Source organism: Athene cunicularia (genome assembly GCF_003259725.1).
Source record: "Athene cunicularia isolate RWA chromosome 1 unlocalized genomic scaffold, athCun1 chr1_part2, whole genome shotgun sequence".
NCBI classification, from domain to species: Eukaryota; Metazoa; Chordata; class Aves; order Strigiformes; family Strigidae; genus Athene; species Athene cunicularia.
The window spans coordinates 30,715,507-30,728,105 of record NW_020799092.1 but is presented as its reverse complement, the minus strand read 5'-3'; the positions used below and the strand labels follow the sequence as shown (position 1 = coordinate 30,728,105).

Sequence of the window (12,599 nt, the reverse complement as noted above, 5' to 3'; positions counted from 1 at the left end):
AAGTAACATCCTTCCCCTACACGCAGCTGTGTCATTTCCATCTTCACAAATTACTTTCAGCACCTAAAGCTTGATTTTCCTTGCCTCACCTTTGCTATTTCAGGTAGTATAATGAGAACCTTGTTCAAATCCATATTACTTGCCAAAAAGAAAAAAAAAATAATCCTACAGCATTTCTGATTCCATTTTTTGTAAGGATATTAGATACACATCAGGAGTTGTATTTTTTTTAAATTAATAGAGACATCTCCAAATTCATTATGTTCTGTTCACCATTAAACAGGGAGTCTATCTACATTCTCAAAAGAAATATATCTTTCTGATGAAAAATAAATATTTTTTTCTGTGGAAATATATATAAATATATACTGAAAAGCACATGAAAACTATTGAGATTGCAAAATCAAGGATTAAAGCACTGGTGATAAGTCATCCTTCTTACACATATGTAATAGCCTTAATATAATAATTACATGATTCCTTATTATTTCTCCCTGTGAAATGAATGCTGATAATGGAACAGTTGAAGGCCTATTCCCTATAATGAGGATGACTGAATAAGAACTCCTTTTTGAATATCGAAGGTATTAAAAGGTGAACTGGTATTTACTAAATCAATTAAACAAGTTAAGAACAGGAACAGCAGTTTAATGCTGCACCACAGAAATGGATTCTATCCGTGACTGTAGTCCAGAAACAAACCTCTGAACATCTGAAAAGATCTTTGTACATTTGAACATGTAAAATGCTACTTAATGTATAGAGAATGTTCTTCACATAACACTTCATTAAGATGTGAAACCCTTGCTGTGAGATGCTATGAATGCTAAAAATTTGCATCACTTCAAAGACCAACTGAACAAATGCGTAGAATAAAAATCCACTGGAGCTATTAAATACAAAGACAATACATCTGTCTCCGAAAGCTGCTGTAAATTGTTGGAAGCTGTGAGACTACACTGGAAGTATTACTTACTATATGCTTGCTTTGCTACTATATTCTTCTAAGGCCAGCCTCTTAACTCCCAGTCACTACTGGAGAAGAGTACTTGGCTAGATGGGACCTTCATTCTGCCCAGGAAGAGCCATTCCTATATTTTTACACTAACTATATTCATACTGTGAAAAATGAACTCCTTGTAGTCACCAGTTAGAAACACCAAATCAGTGGATACTTTCCACCAAAATCTACCTGTGCTTCAGTTAGCACTTGGGAGATATTAACACCCTCAGTCACGGAAGTACTGTGACAGTAAACTCATTAATGTTGTGAAGCAGTCGGATGCTATAGTGACAAACACCACAGAAAAGCCCAGGAGAAAATTTAATCATTCTTTTTCTAGAGAAGAGTTTGAATTGTACGCAGTAAATAAGGCTTGGGGCTAAACACTGAATAGTAAGGATAAAAAATATTGAATAACTACTTATTCAGTGATCACTGTCTATCCTGGGCCACAACCGAGGTAAGAACCTTGTGAAAGAAGACTACAGGATTGTGTCATTAAAAAAATATATAATGCCCACATTCAGGGAGCTAAATAAAAACTGCACCAGCAACTGTTTTTTCGCCATTAATAAAAAAGCACACTAAAACCCCTGAAATTTCACCATGTGGTGTCATCTTGGCAAAATTTTACAACATGATTTAGGATCTCTATATCCATTACAACAGTCTCTTCCACTTAAACCAATGGAATGACTGATGGCACTTTATTAACCACTTGTCTATTTTAGCACTAAAAGAAAATGAGACAGTTTGTAAATGCATTTCACAAATATTTGTTATAGCAAGGAAATATGAAAATGTCAGACATTGAATGAAAACTCTATTTCAGTGGATATACACTTTCTCTTTGTACTGCCAAATGTAACTCCTTTTGCCCTGTTCCTTGTACCTTGTCTCCTAAACTTGCCTCTTCTGCCCATCACCAGTGCTAACCTCCATGATCAACCTGTCTCTTTTCTTATGCACAGTCTCAATTCTTATACCCATTTCCTTTACCATCCATTTCTAGCATTCCAGCCTTTTCAGATTTTTATATACAGCCTGCTTGCCAAAATACTCCAAGTATCCCTATCCAGGTCTCTCTCCATCCACTTGTCTTTTATCCACATCTCACCCTGAACACATGCCTATTACATTCTTTCAGAGGCTCCATTTCCTGCTTATGTCATGACTCCTTCTGAAATCCAGACTTACATAGTCTACATGAAAGTAAAAAAAGAGAGGATAGATTTAACTATTGTGACAGCCAAACAACAGATTTGTAAAATACTCTATATACCATACAATTTATTTCTACATTTGGTACATTTGGTTCTCTGAAATGTTACTTGTGCACATTATGTGAGAAGATCCCTGGCAGATCATTAGACCACTTGGTTATGCAAGATACTGCTCTGCAATAAATGTGCACAAAACAGGAAGCAGAGTGATTGCAAATTACTTATGAGCATAATCTGACAAATTAGCTATACAGATGACAAGGAGGATATGGAAGTAGATAAATAATTACTCGAGAAAATTGAAAACTAAAAATAAGTGTAAATTATGTTTTTTAGGAAACCTTACCAATGACTTAATTGAGATTCTGGGGTCAAACTGCTAATATTAGTGTGTTGGGAGTTTTAATCTGCAAAAATAACTTAGACACACAGATTCACGACTCACATCTAGTGGCATCTAAAAATAGAAAACAATGACCCTGACAAGTCAGAAAGTAAACATTGAAGACATTAAACTCACATTTAACTCTCAGAACTACCAGTAACACACTAGAAAGTTACATCACAAAGGCTTGAAGTTCAGGCAATATGCAGAGGAAAAATACCTATTCCAGAAGATAGTCCCAATTCTAATTTATAAAAATCTTCTTTTTTTACCTTCTCTAAAAGGCCTCTATTTCTTGGACACTTCTCATGCTGTGACAACATGAGTACTTTACAACTTAATATATTTTAGCACTTGACTATGAAGGGTTAGGAAAAAGTCCAAACACCAATCACACCATTCTTACAGGAAAAAGAAGTTACTAATGTGTAAACTCAAAGATGAAATGGGATATTGATGTTTTTGTAATGATGCTTTTTTGTAATGGCATTTTGTAATTTGACAGGAAAAGAAGTAAAACACACAAAAAAGTTGTCCAGCTCCAGCATAGGAGCCTGTAGTGGTGCAAGAGGTTATTCACTCCCAGTTGCAGGACTTCACAATGGCTTTGGCTGAATTTTATGACGGTCCAATCAGCCCATTTCTCCAGCCTGTCCAGGTCCCTCCTAATAGCAATTATTCACAGGAATTTTTTCTCCCCAATTTAATATCATCTACAAACCTGCTATACTTGATATATTTCAATCAATATTGGCCCTTGAATCCTGAGGAAGCCAGCAACAGTTGGATTTTGTACTGTTGATCACAACCATCAGAGCCATCCAGTCCTGCCAGGTTTCCACCTATCTTATCATCATCTTATTTAGTCCATAGCTCATCATTTTAACTGAGACTGCTCTAAAGTAAAGTTAAACAATATTCACAGTTGTCCCCTCGTCTGCAGAGGCAGTTACCTCACTGTAGAAAGCAATTAAGGTTGATTAGGCATGATCTGAGTTTGGTAAATCCATGCTGGCTGTTCTCAATCCCGTTCTTGTCATTGTGTGCCCAGAAATTACTTCCATGAGGATATGCTCTGTAACTTTCCCTAGTACTTAGGTTAGACTGATGAGCCTGATGATCCCAGAACCTTCCTCTTGCCCTTTCTGAAGATGGGTGTGACATTTTCCTTTTCCAGCCATCAGAAAGCTCACATTTGATGTGATGTTCCAAAGATAACAGTGGCCTCGCAGCAGCATTGGCCCCTTGAATTTAAGTGTTCCCATGATCTTCCTTGACCATGGGTAGTATTTCATTGCCACACAAATTTTGCTAGTAGGCTCAGGACCCTAGGAAGTCACTACCAAAACAAGAAGAAAAGGAGGTGAGTGCCTTGCCTTTTCCAAGTGCTTTGTCATGATGTCTCTTGTCCCACTAAGCAGCGGGTCCACATTTTCTTTTGCTGTCAACATTTACTTTTGCCCTTCCCATCCCTCACTGGTTTCAGGTTTTTCTAATTCCATTCTTGCATGCTTGGCACACTGGTGACAAAATACAACATCATGCATTTTATGTATTTTTCTTGTATCACTAAGTTCAATCATCCAAGATTCTGCCTCTTGATCAGATAATTTACTGATTATCTGGTCAGTACCTAATGCCTACTACTTCTGAATTCATCCAAATCACGTATAAAATATGAAAGGATAGAAATTATACCCAAACTTTGTTTTAGCTTAACTATTTAAGTGGTTTTATATATATATATATATATATATATATATATATATTCTACATATACCTTCAATTAGAATTGTTTTCCTGTTCTTCACTTAAATATTTTTACCCACAAAAGTATTTAAATTAGGGATATGGTTCAGTTTGAACAAAATCATTCAGTATCTACTTTGGGGTGAGCTGAATCACTGCACGCTCCCTAACTGCGCTGACTTGATCTCCATTGGCTATAGTGGGAACTCAGGGAACTTACACCTAGCACAGACATCAACACCTATGGAAACACAGTTACCAATGGGTGTTTTAAATTAGAACCAAATTGCACTCAAGATGTTATTTTTAGCATTTCTTCTTTTTTTAGCTATGTGCAATAAATGGGAAACAGTGTAAAATTATTTTAATAAAAGCACAGTCTTGTGGAATTAAATCTCACAGAACCTTTCTTGTATTAGATACATGCATATTATTAGAAATTCATAGAAGTTAAATTAGGTACAGAAGAGTTGTTATATCACTTCTTAAATGCAAAATGAACATACTGAAAATACTGTGATCAGGAAAAAGTAATTAAAAAGTCATAAAAGTCTTCCCACAAAGGCTATAAAGTTCAAACAAAATGTATTCCTTACTTCCCAAAAGGATCCATGTACATGAAAATGTCATAACAGTAGGCAGGAATTAATACTGCTTATTATGACTTACACATTTAACATTAAAAGTTGTCAAAATATTTTACCTTGAAGTAATAAAAAGGATTAGGATGTGTACTCTGATTGGAAATGACCAGTAGAAAAATTCCATGGCAGAAGGGAATTCCAGCTATGGAACTGTCTATGTCACCTCCCCAGGCGAGCATGCTAAGCTCGCTGAGGGAAAGGGAGGGTAACTGCACTCTACACTGTATTGTCCCTTAGGGATTATATACTGGTATCATAAATTAAAGCAGTTTATAGGATGCTTCAACTACTGCCTATGTCAGGGCAATAAAAGCATGGCCTAGAGCTGTAAAGCAATTCCTTAATAGCTCAGCCATGAATACCCGTACAAACTGAAACTGAGGCAAATAAAAGAATCTACCCGTAGGGTTTTAGAAACATGGTTATGTTCTTCTTGATCACTAGTGTAGTGGCTGTGAAAATGCTCATCTTAAAAGCATCTCTATTTGTTCATCATAATATTTCCAACCTTAACAAGTCACAAGATAGGAGACCTTTCAGATTACATCATTCATTTTATTTCATTTATTTCCCCTCTTAGTTCTGCTATAACACTACCACTTAAAAGCATCAATGTCATTTATCAATTTTTAAAATGTATAAAGCAGCATTAATTCTACTGAATTACCAAACTAGTAAAATAATCTATGTGAGACAAAGAGGGAAAACAAGATGGTGATCAAAATGCATTTATATGGTCCTCCGTAGAGTTAGACACTAACCATATAGTGGCTAAGAATTCTAGAATTCTAAAAGAATTCTTTTGAGTTACTGACACTTCAACTTTCTGGGTTTTTTCCTTACCTTCTCCTTAACATGTTTGTAAAATTTCTCATACTAGCCCTCCTGACTTCATCATAAACTCCAACAGTCCTCCCAGTACCGCTACATCCCGTATCTTGATCCTATCTATGGCAGATAAGAGGATCTTGGTAGATTTTACACTAGATCTACAGTTCTTGATGTTCATTTTTTAGATTTGGTCTAACATTTTAGAAAATTAATAGAATGTACACTTGAACAATGCTCAGAAAACAAGATATGAAGTGAGAAGTTTATCCACAGAGACTAACTACAGTGCTGTGAATCCAGGATCGTGCTGAGCTCCTAGGGAAGATTTATTACACAAACTTTGTGAATTGCCTTGCCCTTAAAAATGAGATTTCTAGCAGATGTCCTGGATACTGCCCATATTGCTACCTTTACATACTGTAAATGTTTCAAACTTGCAACTAAATCTAAGGAACTCCATAGATAAAATTTTGTCTAAACTTTGATTGAAAGCATTTATCAGATATAAGAATAAAAATAAGTCTAAGAAGGTAGAAAATAACAAAACGGAGGTTAAGTTTTAAGAGAAGCTCATACATTTGAAAGGGCAAACATCCAGAATCAAGGCAGCAATTAACTATCACTAATACTGAACAGCATAAACTAAGTGTCACAGTGACCATTAATTTGCATTTCACACTGAAAGATGAAAGGAACAAAAAATAAATATGTCCCCAAAAGACTTAAGTTTCCTACTCTGACAGGATAAAGAAGGTAACGGGGCAATCTGGGAACCGTGGTCTCTGCTTGGGACATCAGTACAAAACCCCCCACGTATTAATTAAAAGAAGTGTAACTAAAATCAGAAATCAGCATAGGCTAATTGGATGCCCAGTTGACCTATATGTAACAAATAATTGCCATTACAGTATCTGTGCTGGTTGTGTAAAATAAATACCTTCTAATGTAGAAACAAGTGACCTCAGTAGTATGTAAACCCAGAACCCTGATACTGCAAATTTCATGTAACACAATCTCTTTATAAAATCAACCTAAGAAAGTTTCTCTTACTTTAACCAATGTTATTGGTAATGTAAAGGAAAACTAGTGCTTTTATTTTTGTTGATAAAATGATCCATTTGTTATTTAAATTATAACATGAAAACAAGTTTGCTAAAACTTTAATTAAAGCTTCATAAAGTACTTCAATATTTTAAATACTTTCTGCTCCACAAGCCATATCTAAGTGTAATCGGATTTTTCATCTGGAAGCTGAACGAATAGCAGGGCTCTGCACAAGGACAGAAGTAAATTTGTGTGGTTCTCAGCATGCACTGAGACCATCAGGCTGAACTGTGGCTTTGCTGTGAGCAAGACACTGCTCTGAGAAACAGCTGAGGAAACAGATTGCAACTCGCAGACTGACAATCTGCTTGCTGGTTTTCTTATACTTTAGAGGAGAAATATCTTAGGCCAGGCCTACACATGGTGTAGCTGCACTAAGTAAGGATAAGCAAAGAATGTAGCCATTCCCTGCCACTGACTGCCAAGTGTAGAAGGGGAAAAACCCGGCTCCATGCACGTTGCTCTGCCCTCCCATGCTGTGTAAGTGGCAGTAGCCAGCAAAGAACAAGAAGGGGCCATCTCACCCTTCACTGCTACTGTGTGTCAGTTCACATTAATTCATATTCTATCCCATAGCCCTGATAAAAATCCAAAACTCTTCTAACACGTGAAGTTTAAAAAGACTAAAATTTAGTGTTTAATCAATAACTATCCATTTTTCTTCAGGATGTAACATATTAGTAGGTCAAAAAGGCATGTACGCGATTGCACATGGCAAAATTATGTGAGGTCTCTGAGACACATTAAAACCTTCAAAACTATTTTTCCTAAAACACTCTGAAACAAAGTCTGTCTCTGTCCAATAATGAAAACCTGGTTGTCAATAAAAACATGTTATGTATACACAGACAATCAAATTAAGTAAATTAAAAATACTGGCTTTGTTAGAAACACTTTACCCTTTTTATGTGTTAAATCATTTAAGGTACATTTAAGGAGTTGGGGTACAGGAAATGAATGACACATTCTGTTAGAGGGACTGTAGGATTTCACTCTCAAATTTTCCTGCTTGTACTGGAATAATATAAAAGGCAGTGAAATAATCTCAAAATCTGACAAAATTCTCTTTGCAATCTATTACACACCTAAAATCTTTTTTTTTTTTTTTTTTTTAAATATGAAACACAGTTAATATACTAATGAATATCAATTCCAAGAAGTGGAATCCCAGAAGAAACAGAGACAAGAAACTTCCCTTAGACTTTGGTCTTCTAAACTGAATGTCTTCTGAGGTGTCTTAAAATATCTTTGTTTTGTAGTAAAAGAACAAATCCCAGACCTGCACTAATGTTTTGGTTTGGAGACTGAAGCCTACACACATGTGTAACAAAGCTTTAGAAGTCCTAGTGTATCCCACATGGAATTTAGATTAATCTCCACAGGTCACGGTTCTTTGTTAAAGTCTGTCAGCCCATGCAGATGCCTCAGAAACTCACAGGCATGTAAAATGCCACTATCTAGGTTTAAGCAACTCAAGTACCCTGTGAGTGGTCTTTACTGAGGATAATACTTGCTCTAGTATGTTGCAATGACTTATGCTAACTTTTGCATTTGAGGAAATCATCCTCAGTATATTCACCCACAATCTTTACATTCCAGAGCAAAGCATGGAGACTGAGGTAGGGGGGCCACAAACTGATCCAGAGCCTTTCAGTGCTTCTCCTGAATTGAAACAAGTTATATACTCCACACAGTCACACATCACTGATGCGTTGTCATTGCTTTAGATAAAACAATTTGGGCATAAGATCTTACATAGTATCTATTAAAGATATCTGGGTGCATATGACCTCTTAATTAAGCATATATAATTTTTATGCACTTTGCACATGCTCTGCATTAAACATGTGTTTAAATCCTCACAGGAATTCATTCATATATTTATATGTGTGCTTCAATAGCCTTCCGGAAGAGTGCTGTACTCCTGAACTGTTGTCATAATTTAATATAACGACTTAGAAGTCAGCCCTTTAAAAATTAGATGATTTACTCTGCAATTAACATCAATGAATAGGGTCAACCATAAAAAAAACATACAAAAGCTTGCCCTATTTTTCCCCCAAGTACCATAAAGTACACTAAGAGTTAGAAAAAAATTGTTGTAAAAATGTAAATAGGCGATCAGAGCTCAGATAGTTTGTTCCTTGGTTCAGATAACAATTGATGTGTATTTGTCAATTCATGAATATTAAATTTCATCCACAAGGTACATAATTACTGCAAAGCAAATTTCCACCAAAGAAAGGCATCAAGCCATGGAGAGTTCAGCCACATAAACTGAGTTGTCTCCAAGACTTAGATGAAATGCAAAGGGATAGTGTACTGCTACTTAGGCCAACATAATGAGCACAGTATTCATCCAACTGTATGCTGAAAGACTTGGACTTTTCCAACCTAATGCTAGGAACTGTACTGCCAAAAGGAGAAAGAAAAAGCAACATGGACCTTTCTCACCACTATGGGACAGGTACTGTACTGGGGCACCATGTTAGGAAATGAGCAATAATTATGACCAATGAAACATCAGGAGTTACTGTCAAACACAGTGTCTCCTAAAGATTCTTTAAAAATAAAGTATGTCCCTGTGTTTTTTCTATTGCTTTCTCATTACTGTAACTTTCAAAAGCAGTTTTTAGTCTAATAAACTGTATGCAAAAAATACTAGTACAGATTTACTAGTAAACTAATTCAGTTGGTTTTCTATTAAAAAAAATCTTCAGATTAGCCCAAACTCAAATTCAAACTTTTATACTGTGCAATTATGGCTCTTCGACAACTTTGCTATTTTCAGTTGTGTCAATTTCCTAAACAGGATCAAGATGTTAGTATGACTCCCTTCCAGTACCTTTTTATGTTTCCATGTGTTCTGTACCAAAATAGTTCCAACCTTAATCTTGCATGTCATTCTGGACTTAATCCATAGTTAGTGGCATCAGTTAGAGCATGCAACATCTCCAAAAAAAGCTATGTTAAAATCTGTAGCACATATAATTCTCTCTTGAAAACACTTACTACAATGCATAGTGGCTTCTACTTTGATCATTCCTGGTGAAGTCAATGAAATTATTAAGATTCCCTCTAAAAAGAATTATGTTCAATGATGCGTTAGATTGTGAATGTTTATGCACCAATCCATTACTGAATTCTTTTAAAATATATTCAAATAGCTTATTTAAAATTAGAAATATTTTAGCGCTGTAAATTTTTACTTTTAATTTTTGAAGTTACAGAAGCCATAGACATTCTTTATAATATTAGTAAGAAATATAAATAAAACAGTATGTTTTAATTTGCTTTACTCCTCTTTAAGTGCACTTCCAGAAAACAAACAAACAGAAAACCACTACAGCTGAGTTTAAAACCTAAAATAATTAAATTATGAGTAATAAACAATGACTGTCATGACCCATCTGTACAAACAAAACACATGGTTAACGTGTTCCATATACACAAAGTCAAATACTGCTCTTTAATAAAAAAGAAGACCACAAGTAAATACACTCCCTCTGGATATACAGAATTTATGATATACACCATGATAGTAACAGTGCGAGAATATAGCAGAGGCACTAGCCCTGAAGAAAGTCAATGCACAAAACATGCAGTAGAACTGGGTTATAAATGGCTAGTCATTGTACTGAAATGAACTTAACTTCTGTACTTAGCAAAAACGGGTATCACATTTTAGTAAGACTAATATTTTAAATTCAACCAATTATCTGGCATACTCCTTGCTAAGCAGCCTACTCAAGTACAGAACAAAAAGCAATCGCATAGTGTGTTTTGATTTTGGTCAATGGGCTAGTATTTCAACAATGGTGCACTAACTAATTGAACCGGGGAACCAGGTAACTTTGGTAAACTATGAATATCTGAACTGTTGTTTACAGCATTAAATCCAACTTTAAAATATCAAGACTTTATTATAACAGAGTTTAAACGGGTATAATTTGGACATTTACACTAAATTTTCTCTGATAGGGGACACTGAAATAATATAAATATACTGATGAGGAGGTAGTGGCAATAGAATCACAAATATTTTGTCATTTAAGCAACTTCCATTTCTCTAGGCCCTTTCTTTCTTCCCAGAAGAAAACCCCCAACCAAACCAAACCAAAACCCCAAGTTATTCAAATTTTAGGTCAACTGTGGTTTTAGTTCATTTTGTCTTCTTTTGCTTTGCCTAGTGTAGTACTGAACACTAGCACTGGACTGTGTGCTGCAGACCTTCTCTTGAATACTGTCAAATGTCATAAATGCTTGTGATAATGCTCTTACTTAATGAAACTTAACATTAAAGCCACGCCGTAGATTGCCTGAGATATGACTAATGACTAAAGTTAAGTCCTTCCACCCAATATGGCCAGTAAGCCAGTTTTACTTCGCTAAATCCAGGTACCTTGAAAGTAATGTTGCTCTTACCTAACCTGCTCCATAAGTTTTACACCTTCTCTGCCTCCATGACCTCTCATAAAAAAGGATTCCCTTTGTTTTTTTCTGTAGGGTCATTACTACAACATGCTTAATTTCCTCTGCAAGTGAGAGTAGCAACTATGGATGAGGATATGGGGTGAAGCTATAGCTTCGTACACAGAATTCCACAATGCCATGCCTTGTCTGTAATTAATGCTTCCATCTGTGATTAAAATTTAAGTGGTAATTTGAAGGTGAAATATCAAAGGGCGAATCATTAGTATATCGTGCATATTAGCCCAACAATAAAAATGTTAAGTTCTGCACCACAGCTAGTAACAGAATGAATAAGTACCCTACTGACGCATTGAAGGCAAGAAATTCAGTATCACTGTATTAATAAAATGACTGTCTGTGACTTTAAACACAGGCACACTCGTACTTGGCGAGAGAGTGAATGATTTATTGTTACTATGAAGGATGCAGGAATGGAAATGAAAATGAGAGGGGCGATGATGATGACAGGAAAGAAGAGGTTAATATCCCCAGCATCTGATGGGGAACGATGTCCCTACCTCAGTAAGCTGGATAAGGGAATAGCTCCAGATCCACTGCCCAGGATCCCTCCTTTCCTCCCAGAGAGGAGTTTCTCCACCAGGGCCACATTCCCAGTGCGAGCAGCTTCCAGCAGTTCCTGGTCCTTCCCCATGGTCAGGGACCAGCAGCCCCCCACGCACCCCGCCGCGCACTAAGGGAGCTACACCCCGGCCACAGCGGCCCCCCCTCTCCACGGATCGGTCTCCCCTCCCCAGAGCCTGCCTCGGAGCAGAGCCGAGCCGAGATTCCTGCAGTCCCTTCCAGACCAGCAGGAGCAGCAGCAGGAGGGAGGAGGAGAATCACCTCCTCCTAGTTTCACTGGATCATTTCTGGGTGGAGTGTGGAAGGGAAAGCGGGGGGTGGAGGACGAGGCCAATAAAGAACCTCCCCCGCTCCCCCCCGACTCCCATGCACCCACCCGAGCCCCGGCCCGGAGGATGGGGAGGGGGGGAGCGGACAGCCTTAGCGCCGGTGCCCGGCCGGGCTGAGAGGGATAACGACCCTCAGGACGGACGGGCGGGCGGAAGAAGGGAGGGACGAACGGACAGAGGGAGGGGAGGAGGCGCAGCCCTGACTTGCCAGGCCCGTTGCTGGGGAGACGCGCTTGGCGCTCTCTCAGTGGCTGCCCGGGCTCGGCGCCCCCCTCC

At 37.3% G+C, this 12,599-nt stretch overlaps 1 protein-coding gene across 6 annotated transcripts in view; it reads right to left on the bottom strand.

Moving 5' to 3' along the window:
- The window catches only part of ANKS1B (ankyrin repeat and sterile alpha motif domain containing 1B), a 455,171-nt gene extending 442,797 nt beyond the window's left edge, over positions 1-12,374 (bottom strand). For 2 of the 6 annotated variants that reach the window (XM_026865562.1, XM_026865571.1), the window contains exon 1: positions 11,931-12,369. In XM_026865562.1, the coding sequence (XP_026721363.1) occupies positions 11,931-12,064 (134 nt within the window). In that variant the 5' untranslated portion in view covers positions 12,065-12,369. Of the gene's footprint in view, positions 1-11,930 lie in introns of all 6 variants that reach the window. The other 4 variants (XM_026865589.1, XM_026865597.1, XM_026865606.1 and 1 more) reach the window with 4 other exon arrangements.
- Between the last annotated feature and the right edge of the window lie 225 nt (positions 12,375-12,599).